At 38.3% G+C, this 21953-nt stretch overlaps 1 protein-coding gene across 9 annotated transcripts in view; it reads left to right on the forward strand.

Annotated features, from left to right (window-relative positions):
- The window catches only part of RALYL (RALY RNA binding protein like), a 386283-nt gene that overhangs the window by 305802 nt on the left and 58528 nt on the right, over positions 1-21953 (forward strand). For all 9 annotated transcript variants that reach the window (XM_057426077.1, XM_057426079.1, XM_057426071.1 and 6 more), the window contains one exon: positions 20590-20622. In XM_057426077.1, coding sequence (XP_057282060.1) covers positions 20590-20622 — 33 coding nt within the window. The remainder of the gene's footprint in view (positions 1-20589; positions 20623-21953) is intronic.

Consider the following 21953-nt stretch of genomic DNA (forward strand, 5'->3'; position numbering starts at 1 on the left):
ATATGCTTTACTGGTCTTTGCCTTCTTAGTATTCACACCATGGATGTTATTTGCTAGTGCAAAAACAACCCAAAGGATTTGTTTAACACTGCAAGAGGTATTACACATAGAGTCTTGCTATACTAAGAAGCTGTTTGAAAAGATGTTTGACAGTGACACTCCTTCAGGATGAAGTCGCAGAAGGCAAGCACTTTGCACAGGTTTTGTTCCACAGATACTAAGGCCACTGAGGTTCTGCTTGATGAATATTAAGTGCTGTAAGGCCGCACCCAAGTGCTCAGTCTGGAATTCAAGCTTTGAATTTAAGTATGTGTTGCATTAAAAAGATGTTTGTTTACTTATTCACTTATGCACTGGAAACTTAAATTTCCATCCGTACCTCCTTTCACTTTTTCCAAATGGAAAATGGAAATGCAGGAAAAGAGGACCAGACTTTAGGCCTATATCTTTTATGTTTAACAAAATTATACTGAAATACACAATGAAAATATAACTCTGTCATTTACTAAACTTACTATCAAAAGTCTGGTGTGGTTCATTGATGTTTCCACTTCTAATACTACAATCAATGGGATTTTTTTTTGTTTTCTTATTTTAGAGTTAACTAGGAGTAAGCCCAACAAGCAATATTTTGATGCTTATTGACTGATGTTTAGATGGAATGATCACAGCATGCACATAAATTTTAAAACTTATGCTTTATTGCTTGCCTGTGTCCTCATTCTTGTGACTTTTTTGTTTGCAGAAATCAATGAAATCAATCATTTCAAAGCAACAGAGCTGGTTTCTCATTGATTTGTGTGTCAAGGGTGAGAATCAACTTCTAACAAGACTGGTCTTCTTCCTTGAGTGTTCAGGAGGGCAGTTACAGCATCTCTCTCCTATTTCCAGATATCTTTTTTCATACAGTTTGTATAAACTTGAAGAAACCCTCACCTTTTTTTTTTTTCAAATACAATTAAGCTTAGTGAAGGACTACAGATTGTTAAGGGGATTGTTAACATGCAAACATGCACACATACCTTTGTGCTCGATAAACCTCACTTCTCATAAAGTACTACAGAGTTTATGCTCCAGATCCGTTAAAGGAGGCAGGACTGATTTCTACAGTGGCTGAAATGCAGGTAGACTGGCTCTGAGACCAACAGCTCAGCAGTGAAATCAGACACACTTTGGCAGGACTTTTTCAAGCCTGGGTTGGTCTGAAAACTTCACAGGTGTGATCTCAGAATGAGGCAGCCAGGAGCATTTTAGATCTGAGCCTGCATGCTGCATAATATTGATGTGAAGTTTTATCATATAGTTGCCTTTAATATCATACAGTTGCCTTTAACTGAAGTGATAGAAATATTATTTTTGGAGGAGAGAATACCACCTGTATTATAATTGCTCTCAACTGCAAGCTGTTGAAGTATGTAGGTGTTCCTGGTAGCAATGGTCAACTGTGTCTCTGTATCAGTATTTCAAAATATTTTTGAAGTTGTTCTGTGGTTTCTAGCATTTAAATTCACTTCCGCCTTTGAGGTTCTGAATAGTTTCTCATAACTACTTGTTCTACAGACAAGACAGGGATAAGAGAAAGACCTGTTGTCTTGAGTTCAGCTGTAGCAGTCATTTTTATTCTTCTTAGTAGGTGCTGCAGTGCTGTGTTTTCAAGTTTAGTCTGAGAACACTACTGAAAACACACCGATGTTTTTAGTTGTTGATAAGTAATGTTTACCCGGATCAAGGACTTTTCAGTCTCATGCTCTGCCAGTGAGAATGGGCACAAGAAGAAAGGAGGAAACAGATACAGGACACCTGACCCAAACTATCCAAAGGGTTATTCCATGCCACAGCATGTCATGCCCAGTATAGAAACTGGAGGCAGTTACCCAGGAGGCCAGATCGTTGCTTGGTTTAGGCTGTGGGTCGTGAGCAATCATATTGTGCATCACTAGTGTTTATTGTTTTCTTTTCCTTTTCACCTTTCAGTTTTATATTCTCTCCCCTTGTTATTCCCCTTATCATTATTGGTGGTAGCAGCAATGGTTTTGTATTATACCTTAGTTACCAGATTGTTCTTATCTCAAACCAAGGGATTTGCATTCTTTCAATTCTCCTTCCCATCTCTCTGGGAGAGTTGGAGGGGGTGGAGTGTGTGCAGAAAGCTCATCAGCTTGCAGCTGCATGGTTCTGAGTTACCGTTTGGACTTAAACCATGACACCTGTGAAAATTTTTGAGGTAACTTTAAAAAGAAAAGAGAGCTTAGTTTGTGTCCTTTCATGGATCTAGTACAGACTATTTCTCTAGAAGATTGAGAGGCTTTTTTGAGCAACTAACAGAAGCTTTCATCTGCTGGTAATGGAGAAATTTCAGTATCTCAGTATTTGTAGCCGTAATAACATGTGAGGAGATCAATGGCTTATAAAGTCCTTGACAAGGCTGAGAACATTTATTTATTTCAAAATGTTGCCCTGGGTCTGGCTGGAATGAAGTTAACTTTCTTCATAGGATCCCATATGGTGCTGTGTTTTGGATTTATTACTAAAACACACCAGTGTTTTGGTTGTTGCTGAATGGTGTTTGCACAGCCTTAAGGCTTTCTCTTTTTCCTATTCTGCCTTCTCAGTGAACAGGCTGTGGTGGACAATAAGTTGGGAAGGAATACAGCTGAGGCAGCTGACCCAAGATTGCCAAAAGGACATTCTATAGCATATAAAATTATGCTCAGAAACAAAAACTGGGGAGGTTTTCTTTCCAAGGTAGCTGTTGCTTGGAAACTGCCTGGGCTGCTTGTGGGAGGTGGAAAGTAAATGCCTTTGCAACACTTGTTTTTTTCCTTCCTTCCCTCCCATATTACACTACATCTCAACCCATGAGGCTTTCAATTTTGCTCTTCCTACTCTCTTCTTCATCCCAACAGGGGACAACAGTAGTGGAGTGTGATAGTGACTGTGTGGGTGCTTAGCTGCTGGCCAGGCTCAGCCTACAAGATGAAGAAAGTTAAGAGGGTAACGGTTACTTTAGATTTGATTTTGACTAAGAGAGGAATTGGTTAGAAATTTCATTATCGCAAAATATATACTGTGAAAAGGGAGGACTGAGAGCAAAAAAAGTAGGATAATGGATTTCAGAAAGGATAGACTTCAGTGAGCTCAGACATCTGGTAAGTAGGATACCTTGGAAAGGAATTTTAGGGACAAAAGGAGTGCAGAAAATCTTGCATTGGCTGTGCTTAAGGTAGAACAGAAAATTACCCTAAAGTAGAAGTAGAATAAAGGAATAATATAGCTTCCTGAAAAGTAAAAATGAATTGCACAAAATGTAGCATCAAAACCCCACAACTGGAAGTGAGTAGAAAAGAACAGCAGAGTCATCTAGCAGTATGTCAGAAAGGCTAAGGTACATCACAGCATAAAAGGCAACAAAAAGATTGCAATTAAAGTAACTTCCTTTGCTTTTTTATACTATTGTTACTTAGCAGGAAAGGAGAGAGATAGTAGATGATACAAAAAAGGCTTCTTTTGCTTTAGCAGAATAGGTTAGTTGACCAGCTATTTGAGAAAATCAATTTTAACCAGAGGGTATGGAATAAAAGGATTGACTAACCATTATTTCAAGAAGTCAATTTAATGGAAATGGTACAATGAGATCACTTAGAGTGTTTAAATGACTAGCTGAATATGTATATGGACTACTAGTTATTGTTTTCAAAAACTGATGGAGGTCACATGAGTTAGAAAACCAGTGTGTATGGGCAGGTATTATACCTATTTTTAAGAAGAGGACAACCCAGGAAATTATCAGGTCAGTACAGTTTTCATTCCCAGAAATGTACTAGAACAAATTATTAAGCAATTAATTTATCAACACCTAACAGCTACTAAGATGGTAACAAGTAAGGATCAAATTATGTTGAAGCCATATGGTTTCCTTCTCTGGCAAGACAGCAGGTTTAGTGCATAAAGAGGAAACAGTATATGTGCTATATGGCCATTTAAACAAGCTCTGACACCATATGTGGAGTTTTCATGGAATCATAGAATGGTTAGAGTTCGAAAGGACCTAGAGATCATCTAGCTCCAACCCCCCCATGGGCAGGGACAACTCACACTAGAGCATATCGCCCAAGGCTCTGTCCAACCTGACGTTGAACACTGCCAGGGATGGAGCCTTTACCACTTATTTGGGAAACCTGTTCCAGTACTTCATCACTCTCACAGTAAAGAATTTCCTCCTTATATCTATGTTCTGGGTTCAGCAGTAACAGTCATTTTTATCCTTCTTAGTAGCTTGTGCAGTGCAGTGTTTTGACTTTCAGCCTGGGAGCAGAGCTGATAACACAGATGTTTTAGTCTGACCAAGGACTTTGTGAGCTTCATGCTCTGCCAGGGAGGAGGGGAAGCTGGGAGGAAGCAGAGACAGGACACCTGACCCAAACTAGCCAAAGAGGTATTCCATACCACAGCGTGTCATGCCCAGGATGTAACAGAGAGTTACCCGGAAGGGCTAGTTGACTGCAGGGTGGGACTAGGTATCAGAGATATCGGTGGGTGCTTGGTCGGGCTCGGGGGGGCGAGTTATTGGTTGGCAAGTGGTGAGGTGTTGTATTCTCTTCCTCTTCCCTTATTATTTCCTTTATCATTATTATTATTGGTGGTAGCAGTAGTGATTTCTGTTATATCTTAGTTACTGTACTGTTCTTATCTCAGCCCATGGGAGTTGCATCCTTTTGATTCTCCTCCCCATCCCTCAGGGAGCAGGGAGAGGGAGTGAGTGAACGAGCTGCCTGACTGGTTTTAAACTTCCCCTGTTTAAGTTTAAACCCCTTGTCCTACAGCTACAGTCCCAAATGAAGAGTCTCTCTCCAGCATCCATGTATGCCGCCTTCAGATACTCAAAGGCTGCTACGAGGTCTCCACACAGCCTTCTCTTCTCTAGGCTGAACAGCCCCAACTTTCTCAGCCTATCTTCATGCGGGAGGTGCTCCAGTCCCCTGATCATCCTCGTGGCGCTCCTCTGGACTTGCTCCTTTTTATGATGAGGACACCAGAACTGCACACAATACTCCAGGTGAGGTCTCATGAGAGCAGAGGGGCAGGATCACCTCCTTGGACCTGCTGGTCACGCTTCTTTTGATGCAGCCCAGGCCACAATTGGATTCCTGGGCTGCGAGCGCAAGCTGCCAGCTCTTGTTCTTTTTCTCATCAGCCAACACCCCCAAGTCCTTATACCAGGGCTGCTTTGAATCTCTTCTCTGCCCAACCTGTGGCTGTGTCTGGGATTGCTCCAACCCAGATGTAGGATGTTGCACTTGGCATGGTTAAACTTCATAAAGTTGGCATCAGCCCACCTTACAAGCGTGTCAAGGTCCCTCTGGATGGCATTCCTTCCCTCCAGCGTATCAACGGAACCACACAGCTTGGTGTCATCGGCAAACTTGCGGAGGGCACACTCAATCCCACTGTCCATGTCAGCAACGAAGATGTTGAACAGGACTGGTCCCAACACCGATCCCTGAGGGACACCACTCCTCATCGGCCTCCCTTTGGACATTGAGCCATTGACCACAACTCTTTGCATGTGGCCATCCAGCCAGTTCTTTATCCAGTGAGTGGTCCATCCATCAAATTGATGTCTCTCCAGTTTAGAGACAAGGATGTCATGTGGGACAGTGTTGAACGCTTTGCACAAGTCCAGGTAGATGACATCAACTGCTCTACCCCTGTCCATCAGTTCTGTAGCCCCATCATAGAAGGCCACCAAATTGTTTAGGCAGGATTTCCCTTTAGTGAAGCCATGCTGGCTGTCACCCACCACCTGATTTTTTTTTTATGTGCCTTGGCATGGTTTCTAGGAGAATCTGTTCTGTGGTCCTGCCAGGCACAGAGGTGAGACTGACTGCTCTGTAGTTCCCTGGGTCATCCATTTTCCCCTTCTTGAAAGTGGGGATTATATTTCCCTTTTTCCAGTCATCGGGAACTTTACCCAACTGCCATTTTTTTTCAAATATGAAGGATAGTGTCTTAGCAACTTCATTCACCAGCTCCTTCAGGACCTACAGATGGATTTTATCAGATCCCATGGACTTGTGCATATTCAGAGTCCTAAGAGTAAACCTGATCCTTTTCCACACTGCACCTAAGTTCTTCATACTCCCAGTCCCTGCATTTGTCTTCCAAGACTTGAGCTGTGTGGCTACAGCACTTAACTTCTGTCAATAATGTTTTATAGCCATGGAATTTGCTTTTGTGTCCAGGTCATTAGTCTCGCTTTTGCCTGGAATAAGAATACTTGATCATGCCTCAGTTCAGGATCTAAATTATAAAAAAATAAAAATAAAAATCCTTTACAGTTTTATGATCTGTGTGGAAATAATCTCATTTAATTTCACCTGTGTGAAATTTAACGTGAGCCTAAGTGTAAGACACCATTTTTTTCAGCTATAGGAGTAACTAAATGCAACACAGATAAGCTTCTATCTGTGGAGAAGGACTTGGGGGTGTTGGCTGATGAGAAAATGAACATGAGCCAGCAGTGTGAGCTCACAGTCCAGAAAGCCATCCTGGGCTACCTCAAAAGGAATATGACCAGCAGGTCCAAGGAGGTGATCCTACCCCTCTACTCTGCTCTCATGAGACCTCACTTAGAGTATTGCGTACAGTTCTGGTGTCCTCAACATAAGAAGGACATGGAACTGTTGGAACAAGTCCGGAGGAGGGCCATGAGGATGATCAGGGGACTGAAGCACCTCCTGTTATGAAGACAGGCTGAGAAAGTTGTGTCTGTTCAGCCTGCAGAAGAGAAGGCTGTGTGGAGACCTCCTAGGGAGGGCTATAGGGATGCTGGGGAGGGATTTTTCACTGGGGACTGTAGTGATAGAAAGGGTAATGGGTTAAAACTGAAGCAGGGAAGTTTGGGTTAGATATAAAGAAGAAGCTCTTTACTGTGAGGGTGGTGAGGCACTGGAATGGGTTCCCCAAGGATGTTGTGCATGCTCCATCCCTGGCAGTGTTCAAAGCCAGGTTGGACGAAGCCATGGGTGACATAGTTTAGTGTGAGGTGTCCCTGCCCATGGCAGGGGGGTTGGAACTTGATGATCTTAAGGTCCTTTCCAACCCTGACTATTCTATGATTTCTTTGACTTAATACGTGCAGTCATCCACATACCTAGCTTGTTATTCCGCCTGTATTTCTTCTCACATTTTTTTGATGCTAGCATTCCTGTTACAGTTTGCAGAAAAAAGAAGCCACAATTTAAATGTAATACATAAAATTTGAAAGGCATTATGGACCTGAAGTTATGATATCAGCCAGTCAGCATAAAGTTTTGCTACTCAGTGGTATAGAACTTACTTCCACTTCTTCTTCTCTTGTAAACTTAATTTCATACCCTAATTCCTACCAGATGAAGATCCCCTTGGTCACAGTCCTTGACTGCTGGAGAGCAGGCTTGCACTGCTTAGATTAATCTCATGAGACACTGTCCCAGAGAGAAGAAGGGGCCAGGAGAGCTGGATGGTTTCCAAAAATCACCTCTTTCAATTTCAAGAATGGTTCATTCTGATGAACAGGAAATGAAGAAAAGGTAGAAGGTGGCCTGTAAGGAAGAACAAGGAGATCCTGAGCAAAATTAAAACATAAAAAAGAGACATAAAAATTTGAAGTAGCAACAAGTGGCCTTTGAGGTATATGGAGCCGTTGTCCAGGCATGCAGGGATGGAGTAGTGTGTTGTGGGAAGAATGAGTCAATGTCATTACGAGGCCACCTAATCCGTAATAAAAGAATTTGCATTTTGGATTAGGCCTTAAAAATACTTGGAGTACAGAAATATTTTGTCTTTGCTTCAGAAAGCTGCTAAAGACATTATTAATTTTAAGCATACTCTTTGAACAACTATAGATATGCTTAAGGTAGTGCTCAGGAATCAGCTTAAATTTACCATAGATGTTTGCTCCAGCAACATCCTCCTGCTTTGCATTGCTGTTCAGCATGCAAGGGAAAACCTAAATCCCAGAACAGTCAAAATTGTTCTGAATTTTCTTTTCTTAGCAGAATACTTCTGCAGAAAGCCAAATGCTGGACAAATCTGCATTTTAAAATTATTTTTCATTCAATTATTTGGTTCTAGCCTCAAGCAGAAGTTAATTTTTCTTTGCTAATACTCATATCTTTGAAACACAAGGTTAAGATTAAAGATGCTAACACAAATGCGTTAAAGCACTCTTAGCGAGCATTGTTGTAGTAAAGTAAAGAATACACTTTCTCTTAAAAAGAGTTAAATTAAAAATTCAGTGGGGTTTTGATCAGTATTTCACTAAAGCAGTTCTGTGTCTTTAAATTAGAAGAGTATAGATTTAGATTAATTATTAAGAAGAAATTCTTAACTGAGAGTGGTGAGACAAATGGAACAGGTTACCCAGAGAAGCTGTGGCTGTCCCATCCCTGACAGTGTTCAAGGCCAGTTTGGATAGGGCTTTGAGCAACCTGGTCTAACAGAAGGTGCCCCTGCCCATGGCAGGTGGATTGAAACTAGATGAGCTTTAGGATCCGTTCCACACCAAACCATACTACAGTTTTATGATTCTATGTGTCAGCATATGAAAGTCCATTTACTATTTTTTTTCATCTGAGTTTGTGCTCCAACATACCAAAGTAGAATTAACTGCAAATACTCAGATTTACAGGCATTCTGGTTTTGTACCTCATAAAAAAATATTTTTACTATTTATTTTAATTTCAATACACCACCATGTTATAAGAGATGTTAAATACATGACTGAAACCTTCTTCTCCATTTTGCAAATCTTTGCTGGGGTTATTAAAATAGGAAGAGGCTCTTTTAGTTCTTAATTCTGGAGGTTGCTAATGTTTCCATCCAGAGTCCTAGGCTAGGCAGAAGTGAGTAGCCAGCACATTTCTTGTGTCTTTCCTTGCCTCAAGAGCTTTGCCTAAGGATTGGCTTATCACAGGATCATAGAATGGTTTGGGTTTGAAGAAACCTTTAAAGGTCATCTGGTCCAAACCTCCAGTCATGTTCCCTCTGTACGGCTGTTGGCATGGGGGTCAGCTAAAAGTCTTTTCTGGCACCCCTCTAGCAGTAACAAAAATGCGGGGATTTGAGGCGGGGGCGGGGGGAAGGAGGCACCTATTTTTGAGTATCTTGAAATAATAAAAATATGTGCTACAGGCTAAGAGAATGGTAGAAATTTTAGTGGCATGAAAATGAGTGCAGCTACTGCACTCATTTTGATTCACGTATGATTTGGTGGTGGGGTACCTGCTGGAGACCATACTGGGCATGGGAAACCAAAACTAGTGCAGTGATACTGGTACAAGTGGGAGAGAGCTGGGGGCAAACTGTCACATATGAGTCTGCTTTCTGAGAAAGCTAGTTTGTTTACCAAAGATGAACTTCCCCCCCAGAAGTGAACTAATACTTGCATAATGTAGGACAGCACAGCATTTCCAAAACCAGTTTAGCTAAGACTAACCCTCCCCCTGTGGGTTATTTTTACCTTTGCCAAACTCCCAGCTTCCTTGTAAGGCAACAGTAAGCAGAATTTACCTTGTGTCATTGCCACATCTTGAAGGCCCAGTGAGGAGTTATTCAGACCCCACTCCTCACAGTATTTTTAACTGCTGTCTGGGTGTGAAGCTGCCTAGCCTGGGATCCATCCAGCCAAAGCATGTCCTGCCGTGAGACAAATAGCAGGATGGATTTAGTGGATGCATTAACAAGAATAAGGAAATACTGGGTGAAATCATCTCTCACCATGTTGCCATGTTGACTGGCTGGATCTCCACTCAGTAGTGGCTGAGTACCTGCAGCACTATAGTTCCCCCATCTATAGCACATGGTGGCCCTGGCAAAGGCATCCCTTGAGGACAAGTTTCCAAGCTGGTCCCTGAAGTCTCAGGCTTAAAGTTCAGCTCTCTGAGTGGTGTTAGTCGTTTCCCATTCTCAACCAGTTATTCATGTAATGCAATTGAAATATATGTGTTCAACGTGCTTGATTTAACATGCTACTAATTAGCCATATTAAATAAGCTTTACAGTTTCATAAGTACCATGGCCTCTGGAGGAAATTATTTTATTTAAATGTCTAATATTAATATATTGGAAAGAGATGCTCTCTTATTTACAGCACATGATTATGTTTTTATATCAAAGTTTTATTTTTCTTTATCAGTTTCCTCAGTACATTTTACTTTTATAATCTCCATCACAAAATTGATTGGATTATGTTACACTTCTTGCATTTCCTTTGATTTTGCAGTTTTATTTTATAGCAGAGGCTTAAAGAATTGCTCACAGTCTTTCTCCACTTGCTCTCTGCTTCTCAGCTTTATTTTAAGGTATCATTTCTAGAGTTTGGTCTTGTTGGTTTGCCTCTCAGTCCACAGAGCCATTCATTATTTTGAGTTGTTTTTCTGAGCACCTTGTCACCCTTCATTTCAGGGCAAAGTGTGAAAGGCACAGTGATGGGCAGTGTGACTGCTTTTTCCAAGGTAGGCTTCTTGGGATCATTAGCCCTATTTGAAAGCATCACATAAACTCAACAAATTTTGTGCCAAACAAGCATTACTATTCTATTTGAATACTGCAGTATTTTGCATAATTTCTGCTATAGTGTGTCATTGGCAGTGTGATAGCAATATGTTTTAACCTCCTAGCATATAAAAAAAATAACTGCAGGTATAAGGACCTTTCTTGATTGAATACTGTCCTAGATTTCCAAAACCTGTCCTGTTTTCTATTTCTTTTTCTTAATGTATTTGTGTGTCCAGTTTTGTCACTGGCCTACAAAAGCCTAAAGACAGAGTCTAGACAACAGAAATACACCTTAATGATATTTTCTGGTACTTTGCATTTGCATTAAATTGTGATTATGCCACTAAATTTATTCTACATACTGAATAAAAAAAGTCACGCTTATAGAACATAATCTTTTGATTACTACATCATATTAAGATTATATAGTAGGATATCTCTTTGTTATCAAAGTGCTTCCTTTTTGCAGAAATGTATCTTCTTGATGCCTTTGATTACCTTCCTTCACGAAATAAGCTATTTATTTTGGTGCAGTGGAAGATGAGTGTTGCTCTGCAGCTCTTCTCCTGACAAAAGATCTATCTTCCATAAAACAAACTTTCTAGGCATGTTTAAATGGAGATAAATTTAATTCCAGTAGGATATTATTTATGTTAATTTCATCAAAGAATATTCTGTGATCACATTTGAAGCAGTTAGAAAAAAAAATCTTTTAATATGAAATCCTTGCTTAAAATTCACAATAAACAGCACAAATTTTACTTGTGTAAAGGACTTAAGTAGCATTCTCAATTATATTTAAAATGTTAAAAAGCACAAATACAAAGCTACAGCAGATCCAGTGATTCAGTTTGGTCTGAATTTTATTTTCTTTCAAGGAAAAAGCCTCATGTCAAATAGTTACTATCATAAGAAAAAAATATCTGCTGATGGAAGGCAACACATGCAGCTCTGCATTTCTGAATTATGTGTTTGTAACTGCAATCAATTTTATCCCAGAGATGTTTAAAGAACAAATCCATGTGCTCAAATCATCTGGGAGAGCCAGCCAAGGATGTAAGTTTGCCCATTCTCATGATCCAGAGGATGAACCTGCAGCACCTGATAAATTTAGAGGGGAAAATGGGTGGGGGCCTCATGTCCTTAGTAATAGCCAGGAAAATTTTTGCTTCTGGTGACAAATCACAGGTAAAGTTCAAAAGACCAAAATATATCACCTTGTCATCTCAATTTGTTCATTCACTTGTATGATTCCTAATCTGTGTAGTAACTCCAATAACAGTAGGGCAATAAAACAGGCTTTTTTTTCAGTCTTCCTCTTCACTGTTTTAAAAATGTTGCTGACTTCCTTTTAGAATCTGTCCCTAGTGACTAGGGCAGATATTCCTTCTCAGATTATCAGTATATCCTAAATCTGACATTCTTCTCATGTTTGTTTGTATTCACCTTCACCACACTTTTTAAACTGTGCTCTTGACTGAGATCCATTTTGAAGTATGCCCTACGTAGACTTAAAGACTAGCACTTGCCTTTGTTCTCATCTCCCCTCAAGTTGTTCTTTAAACTTACATGTCTTTTTTTTTTTTTTTTCTTTGTTAAGAGGAAGCCAGTGACACCAACTTTCACATCTGCAGAGGAGCTACAGCCTTTTTCTTAATTAGTACTTTTGCTCTTGCAGAAGATGATATATAGTATCACATGACTGATTCTGTTTTCTTCCACAAAAAGCCAAACATAATTATCACACTCAGAGTTTAGTGTGTTTGGAGAAGAATAGCCTGTTTTCTTACTATCGGTTTTTGTTTTGTTTTGTTTTGGGTTTGTTTTCTTTTTCCTTAGTGTTTAATCTCGTATCCTACTTTTTTCATCTACTATGAAACCTGAAGTAGTATACTATAGTTAAAGTAACTAACTGGAAACCCATCTTATTTTTTCTCATGTTTTTTAATCACTGCTTATACAACAGTGGAACAGAAATCATTCACAGTCTTCTGATAGCATTAAAATTATTCTAACTCCTTTCTTATGCAAGAATTTGTGCTGCTAATGTGAATGAAAAGTCTGTGGTTTATAATTCAAAAACTAAATTCCTAAAAGATTCAGACTATCGATGGTGTTTCTGCCTCCAGGCAAACAGAAATAGTACTTTTAGTCATTCATTCAGTTTAAATCTTGATATTATGATCCATGTTCTTATCACTAATTACACATGAGAATTCTACCTTTATTACTGCATGGTTTATTGCATTTGATTTAAAAAATAATCAGAATTTGGATTCAGTGTCCAGAATGATGTTGTCTTCTATACTCAACTGTGTTTCAGTTAGCTTAAAAAGAAAAAGGATAGCTCCTACAGCATAAAAAATAATAAAAAATCAAAAATCAAAACCAGACACCATGGTCATTCTTCCATATTTGAGTTTTAGGCAGGAATCATAGAAATAGTGTTTGGTTTTGCAACCACTGCTTTTTGGTAACTGTCTTATTAACTTTATAGAGGTCTTAAAAGTAAGGACATAGGGTTTATGACAGAGAACAGAGAAGGGCCTGGCCTAACAACCCAAGTGACCAGCAGGATTCTTCATGTTCAGGAATTTAGTAAAACCTTAATTGCAGCAGTAATCAGGGATGTGGGAGAAGGGTGTGCTTCAAAGTACCACTTTATGGGCTCATAACTTGGCATTGGTTCTCACATAATGTAGCACTTCTAATTGTACAGAAGGCTGTAATTCAGTCTGGAAGCTGCTGTGATTTACTACAAGGGCACGATTTAGGTAGCTTACAAACAGCAATAGAAATATGATGCTGGGTTATATATTTATTATTCTATGAATAAATAAGGAAGGCTGGCTAAATGAGAGACTACATTATATATTTTAAAGTCTTATGAATAATATCAAAAGAAGAGATTTAAAGTATACTTAGTTTAAGAGAAAATCATAGAATCACAGAATAGTTAGGGTTGGAAGGACCTTAAGATCATCAAGTTCCATCCCCCTTGCCATGGGCAGGGACACCTCACACTAAACCATGTCACCCAAGGCTCTGTTCAGTCTGGCCTTGAACACTGCTGGGAATGGAGCATTTACCACTTCTTTGGGCAACCCATTCCAGTGCCTCACTACCCTCACAATAAAAAACTTCTTCCTTATATCTAACCTGAACTTCCCCTGTTAAAGTTTAAAATGAATTGTTAAGTAAGATTACAGGTAGCACAGAAGGCTATGCTGTGTGCAACGCAGAGGGACAATATCAACGTAATGATATGCAGTGAATTATTAGCAATGACATTACCCTGCAAGTTTATATCCTGATGAGTTCTGCTAGTCGTGGGGTATACTATCTGAAAATGTTATCCAGCCTGCCAGAACCAGTACTTAGAAAGCACTGTTGATGCATAATGTCAAATGTAACTTTATTTTTTTTTAAATAGGTTACAAATGTCATGCATTTTTGGTAGGTTATGTGGCTGGTATTTCCAGAACTTCTGCCAAAAGCATTGGCTATTTTACTGGAAAGTAACAAATGTGTGTAAATTTATCATGAGTCTTAAGAAATGAGCAGTTTCTAATATCTATTGACATAAAAATGTATGCTGTATTTTTCAGTCTTGCAAGAGTGACATTAGTCTAGGAAACAGCATGACAAATATGAATCATACATTGTCAGGGCAGTGTCCCTCCTGTAACTACTTTTAAGTGTTAATATTGTCATTGAGGGAAAAGGAGATTAAGCCTCTACCCTTGGGATCTTCAAAGGCAATGCCTGCATTAACCTTCATCTACTCGTGACTACAAATAGCCATGGAGTAAAGTATTATTGATTGTGTGATTGTGCGGTATTGATTAGATCAGTCAACACTCCTTTATTCAGCCCACCCTGATGAACTCATTCTAGATGTTTTTTGACCAGTTCATATTGACCTGAATGTTCTTATTCTGATTTAGAGCAAAAGAGAGTCAGGTGACATCAGCTTCATGCAAAGAATGATTAAAATGTCAGAAAGAGGACTTTAAGATAGATAGCTAAGTAAACTACTGTATGTTTTTTCAAAATTCTTTCTTTTGATGGAAACATAGATTTTTGCAAAATTTAGAAACTGCATATGCAGGAAAAAGCAAACTATAATTGGCAGCAAAGGCATGGAGCTGCTTTCATTCTCCACTTTGTTTACTTTGGTTACTTGAACAAAGGTGTCAGATTGAGCATGTTTTCAGTTTGGGAAGGAGATTAGGAGTGCTCATACCTGAAGGTAAACCAGTTATTATCCTTGATTCTTGCAAGAATCTCATTTTGAATCTTTGCATTAATTTCTTCATGACTGAAAACATGAAGGTTGTGGCAGTGTGCCTTTGCAGCCCAGAAAGGCAACCGTATCCTGGGCTACCATAAAAAGGACATGGAACTGTTGAAACAAGTCCAGAGGAGGGCCACGAGGATGATCAGGGGACTGGAGCACCTCCCGTATGAAGACAGGCTGAGAAAGTTGGGGCTGTTCAGCCTGGAGAAGAGAAGGCTGCGTGGACACCTCATAGCAGCCTTCCAGTATCTGAAGGGCGGCTATAAGAATGCTGGGAAGGGACACTTCATTAGGGACTGTAGTGACAGGACAAGGGGTAACGGGTTAAAACTTAAACAGGGGAAGTTTAGGTTGGATATAAGGAAGAAGTTCTTTCCTGTGAGTGTGGTGAGGCACTGGAATGGGTTCCCCAGGGAAGTTGTGAATGCTCCATCCCTGGCAGTGTTCGAGGCCAGGTTGAACAGAGCCTTGGGTGACATGGTTTAGTGTGAGGTGTCCCTGCCCACGGCAGGGGGGTTGGAACTAGATGATCTTAAGGTCCTTTCCAGCCATAACTGTTCTATGATTCTATGATTCTAACATCACACAGATGTGATGTACAGATTCAATTAAAGTTAGCTTCCATTTGGCATCAGGAGAATTCTTTGGGGTGGTGTGGGAAGTAGCTGTAATCCGTAACTGTGAAGGTGTTCATGTGCAGACTCTGAATTAATTTTGCAAGTCACAACAATATTCACCTCAGCTATGAGAATCCATGCCGCTGTCTTTTTGATTCATGGATTTATAAAGGGAAAATACAGTAAAGCCAAGTTCAAACTAAAATCAGCTACTGAAACTTTCTTAGATGTATGGGATACTAGCTTTTAGTTCTAGCTCTCTGATAATATTGTATTAAACAATTGAAATGATTTGAAGATTTTGTGTTTTCACGTCTTCTTGCTTTTTTTAGGCAACATATTAATGAGCATTATTGGAAACTACTTCCTTTACTGTTCTTATCCATGCCTGCCTTTCCTACCACAACCCCAAAACCTTTCTATCCTATGTATTATAAAAGTAGTGTACCCAGTATCCAACATGACATTTTTACTGATATATCAAACCCAACTATTGCATATGCTGATTTATGTTTCATCTTATCCTCTTGCTGCTGTGAAAGTTTGCACAGGCAAGAGGCAGTCTCTTTAAAGCACTTCCTCCCTGTATTTTAAGCTATCATTTTTTTCCAGTGTTCAACTATAAATTTTTTCAGATAATTCTGAACAGATTATTCATTCATACTCTACTAACTGATGGCTAAAGATTATTATCAATTATTATTAATTAAATATATTGACAAGCCAGGTGAGTCATAATCTGAACATTCTTTGACTTCACATATTTTTGATACATCTTTGGTTCCTAAAGCTGTATAGTGCAGAGATAGACATGCTTGACAGGTAAATAAGTCAGCCACATCAATCATACAAAACCACAATAACAGTGCACAGCCAATGCATCAAGTGACTGAATTCCAAAATGCTTTTTTAATTGGTCTGCCTTTCCTACATGGCTTGAATGAAAAGTTTGAATCCTCTGGATTACTGTTAGAGGTATTAACTCTTCCAATCCCGCTGGAAACTGCAGTCACTATTCATGGCTTTTACAGTCAGAAAAAAAAGAGTGACATTAGCAACACACTCAAGTTATCCTTGGGAATTCTGATTTGAAGATTGTAACCCAAAATGGTGAGTCATCTAAAAAAAAAGCCTGGCTCCTTACCATCACTTTCCCTGATTCAGGGTAGACAGTTTCATTATGTTGAAAACTCAGAATAGGAAACCCAACAAATGCCTTGAATTCCATGTTTTTCTTACTAACTCCTTAGAAATGAAACTGTATGATCACCACAAGGAAGAATATATTGAGTTACCTTAGAAAATACTTGGCTAAAATATATTTGCTTGTGTACAGTGCTGATATTGTTAGAAATGTTATCCACTTTGTCCTGTAAATATGTTTTGGGAAGGAGAGGCAAGGATTCTTTACAAGAGATTATAACGATTTATGTATGCTGGGTCAGGCCTCAGATATAAAAAGCCATCTTGCCTGTCATCTTAATAAGACAATTATGCAAGAAAAGTGAAGTTTACTTTTGGATATTTCTGTCCTCAAATTATTTGTTTATAATTCAAAGAGGAATCCACATGCCTCTGATCTAGTCACATTTGCTTGCATGTTTGTCTGCAAACCTTGAAATATTTGTCCACCAAATGTTCAGTCCATGTCAAAAATGGGATTGAGATAAATGGCATTAATATAAGTAAATTTAGCAGCAAAGAAAATCATGAAATAAACAGTTACGTTAATCAGCTCTTGTAAGATGTCTCTCCAAAGCAGGTTGCCAGCGGTAAAATACTAAATGGGAAATTTCCAGGGTCCTTATTTTAAACACAGAGTTGTGACAATATTGAGGCATATCAATGGGTATGAATCGATTTGCCTGTGCCTGTTTGGTTTACAGTGACTGATTTTAATTGAGCAATTCACATTGTGAAAAAATCCTTTTTCTTCCTGCAAAAACTTACCCGTTACATGTAAATAAGAAAGTCAGACCTTTCAGAAAATCTTAGCTCAGAATCAAAGTGAAGCACGCTTCAGATTGCCCCGTTCCAGTCATGCTGCCTATCAGCCTGATTCCCTCTTATACAAACTGCTTTATTGTCTTGACATCTGACAAGCTGTAATTTTCTGATAGGAAAACAATTTGAAGAAAAAAATAAAAATCCTGATCATTCCAGCTTCATTACCAGTCCTACATAGAATCATAGAATAGTTAGGGTTGGAAAGGACCTCAAGATCATCTAGTTCCATAATTAAAATATTACTCCCTTTGTTTACTGTCCAACCCCATATTTCTTATACGCTCAATAATTTTTTTTCAAGAAAGAAAATGTCTGTTGTAACATTTTTTTCGGAAGATATATGACAGCCCTTCTCACAGCTTATCAGGATTACTCTTTTTGAGATATTATATAGATAATTATGCAAGACTTCCTCAGAACCCTGGAGAATTTATTGTACTGCAGGCTAGAAAAGAAAGATAAAAAAAAATCTATTATATAGAGATAAACATCATTGGTAAAGATAAGAGAGGATGCTGTTTTATGTGTTGTTGCGGTTTTAAAACCTTTATATTCATTTGCCATATTCTGAATTACCAATTTAAATAAAAGGCCAACAGGTAATTGTATTCCTTTACTATAAGGAACACTTGAACTAATTTAAAGTAATGCAGAAAATTATCTAAAACCATGTAGTCAAATATACTAAGAGGGGTCAAACCTAGGGCAACACTATTTAAATCAAATTGAATTCCATCTTGAGAATGGATTTCAAATAGATTTTTAATTGTGATATTTTGTCCACAGGGCATTCTATCACATACTTTTTGTTTGCGAATAAAATCTACCAGAACGTTTTCCATCAGGATAGTGCCAGGTCTCTCTTCATTGCAAAATTTCTGTATTATGAAGTGTGTAAATATGTTCTGAGACTTTTATTATTTGCTCATTTTGCTTATAGCTAATCTCTTGAGCCAAACACTGAATACTTCACAGGTCTGTTTCATTTCAGTAAACAGAAAAGCAAGAAACAAAGCAGTAGCAGTGGTTGGGTTTTTCCTCACACACTTGAAAGAATCTGCAAAGATGGTGCAGATGCTTTCCTGTAATCATGTGATCCGCAACAGGGAAAGCTGGTCCATGAAGCTGGCTTTGTGGCTGCACAGAACCTGCAGGAGGAGGATGCAACCCAGCACATGAAGGGCCCCATCACGTTATTGCTGTCTGTCAGTACTGCCTAGGCACAGAGAATGTCAAGCTAAGCATTTTCTTGGTATTGTGAGGGTTTTGGTGTACGGCATGACAGTCTGGGAGGGAAAGTGCTTGTGACAGTACTGGACCTGCCCTGGAGAAGCTTCCTCCTGAAAGCAGGGCTGCTGAACTTTCAGCTTCCACTGTGCTTCCAGCTGCATTCAAGGACATTAGTGATCCCCTCTTCTATTCTTTTACTTCTATGTGGATCACAACCCCAGAAAGAAATGGGAAGGTGAGGTATAGCCATGAAAACAACAGGAAAGTTACTATGTTTCAAATACATTTTGCTATTTCCTCAAGCCTTATGCTAGTTGTCCTTACAGCTGGAAATCTAACCCCAGAAAATTAGGTTTGAAGTACATCAGAAGATGACACTGTAAATGAAGACAGGCCTTTAAATTATTTCCACTAATGATTCTGGAAAAGAAGTAAATGCTTTGCAAAAAGATGACATGCAGTATTTTTCAATTAAAGACAAAATCATGTAACAATTTCAAAAGCTCAGGGACAAGTTCACCTTTTCTAAACACCCTTCTGGATAGATGGCAATAACTAAACTGGTCTATTGGTTTGTGAGATGTTTGGACAAAGCCTTGGCTAAATGAATAACTGTGAATGTACTTGTTAGTTTTCTACAAAAAAGACTTGCAGGAAAGGCTCATTCTTAAAACACTGTCAACTTACTTATAGTACTTTTGTTTACAATTACTCTTGCTTTACAGTTCTATTTCAGATATTTTGTCATGGCACTGAATTGGTTTCAGATGAGAGGGGTCATCATACATGAAATGTTTCATTTTAGGTATGACACACTTTGCTTTGTTAGAAACACTTTTTAAAGGCTACAAAGAGACATTATTTGCCTCGGAGTGTTCTTCCTAACAGTATGCAGTGAAAATTAGTACAATAGAGAGCTTTTGCATCGTTCTCATGTCATGTAACCTCTCAGAATAGAGTTGTAAATTTGCTTTATGTATGTTTATAAAGGACTCTAAAGTCACATGTTAATGGTCCAAATAGGCAGCTACTAATACAAAAATACAGCTGAAAATACAAAAATTAGTGCACTGATTGCAGCCAAGACACACTACAAGATTAGGACAGCTGGTTCTAGGTACTGGAGCAGAATTACAGTGCAATAACATAGATGAGGATGTTGGAAATCTATCCTGGTTGGATGGAAATTAGTCATAGAAGAGGCTTCTGCCAGTGTGCAAGTGATGCAGCTCCTCACATAGATAGGGACAGGAGTTGAGATCAGCACTTCGACAGCTGGGTTTAGAACTGGGCATGATTCTGTGCCTACCAAACCAGTAGCATCCTGCTCCAGCACAAGGCTGAATGTAGCAGATGTGCCAGAAGCTCTCATGACAAAATAACCATGTCATACAAATAGAGGATGTTGTAAAGCAAGCAAGATGGGTGTGAAAGACCTCTAATCATGAGAGTTCTTATACCCATACTAAATTTTATGTTTAAAGTTAAAATAGATAAATATCTTCCCTAAATCACCTAAATTATGTCCACAGATGGAAAAAAAAAAAAAGAAAAATGAAAAAAAAGAGGTCAAATTATTACTTATTTGCTCTAGCCTTTCCATATAAATACCTACACAAGTCAACTGAATCTGTTAAATTTAAAGGGCCTAGATGTGCTGTTTTGTAAATACTTGATTTCTAAGCCAAAGTTCAGTTAAGTAAATGGGATTTTTTCCAAGGCAAGCTCCTAGCATAATGGATCAGTCCCTTCAATTGTTGTTAATTTGTGTATTGGTCACCAAGTAAACTTGGTACTGAGAGTGGCTGTTTTAAATTACTCTTATAAATATTCTGAAATACAATAAATATGTGTATATATATATGTATATTAAAACTTCTGTTATTTGCTTGACAGACTTGAATCAAAGGAGCCCTTCCTGTCTGTTGGGTAAGTAGGAATCTCTGTATTTCTCTGGATATTGATAAATTCAGCTACCATACAATATAATTTATGTTAAGCACAAACATCCTGTTTCAACATTATAATTATATCCTATAGCTAAGATTAGAAAAAGAAGTTATTAGTCAATAAAGTCAGCGGTTGTAGATATCTCCCTTCTTAAAAAATAATAAGACATATGTTTTGCCTCTATTGACTAACCAAGATCTATACTAAAAGACATGTAGGAGTTAAATGTTTCATTGGAAGGTAGCTGGTTTAGTATTTTGTTTTCACTGATCATTCAGTCAGAAACCATTTTAAATATTGTCTATTCATAATTGATTGTTTCTTTTAAAATAAAAATTTTCTGCTTCTTTAATAACAGAAATTAAATCAAATTCATAAAATAGAAAAAAATCACATTTTTAGCCTAACTATAAATCATTACTCGGACTGGTGCATGACAGCTATTGTCTCCATAGTCTTATAACCACTTAAACAGTTATATGGTCCATATATTAAAATCATTAACTTTTTAAAAACTTATTTTGAAATGTGAGATATTCTGAAAAAAACACCATTCCTTAATAAAATTTAGACCATTATGCATATTAAAGGTATCTGTCACTTCTGAATCCAAAGTTCACTTTTCATGCACCTTTTCCCTTTTAGCTTCTGTCTTTCAAACTTTATGACGTTTCCTAACATTCTCGCTTCCTGTTTTCCTTCAGAACTATATATTCATTGTCTCTTCATTCTTTTTTTAATTTGTTCACAACAGTATGCCATTCAAAATAGCCATTTAAGAGTTAATTTTACCAAGTATTTATTAGTAGCTTCCAAATTTTTGTATTAACTGCTAATCAAAAAGTACTTCAGGTCATGAAGTGCTAATTAAAGTTAGCAAAAAAAAGGAAGAGTGTCAGTTATTAACAGAGAAGCTCAATAAATCAGAGTAAGCAGGACCAAGACATGTCTGTTTCCATAGCGTGACTGTAACGTTGGTGTGGTTCAGTATATTTTGAATGATTTTCTTGCCATTTCTACTTTCTACCAACTCAAAATTATAAAAAAAAAAAATGAATTCTGGTTAAATGCAGGGTACTCTTAGTCTGCATGCTTTGAAATGTGCAAATTCATTATCAAATTTAGTCACTTCTGTTATTACCTTTAGTTGCTCCACTTTGTAACTTGTCTTATTGAGCTGTTTTTCTGGATTGTGCACTATCATAAAGAAGAGATTATCCGAAAATCTCAACTTTAAGATTAAAAAAGATGTCACATACCATTGTGGTTGAGGAGCAAACTTGAAAGCAAAAAATCCAGGAAGCAAATTG

This window comes from Pezoporus wallicus, unplaced genomic scaffold, assembly GCF_028554395.1.
Source record: "Pezoporus wallicus isolate ANWC-B61680 ecotype Strahan unplaced genomic scaffold, APGP_CSIRO_Pwel_v1 contig_4131, whole genome shotgun sequence".
Lineage (NCBI taxonomy): Eukaryota > Metazoa > Chordata > Aves > Psittaciformes > Psittacidae > Pezoporus > Pezoporus wallicus.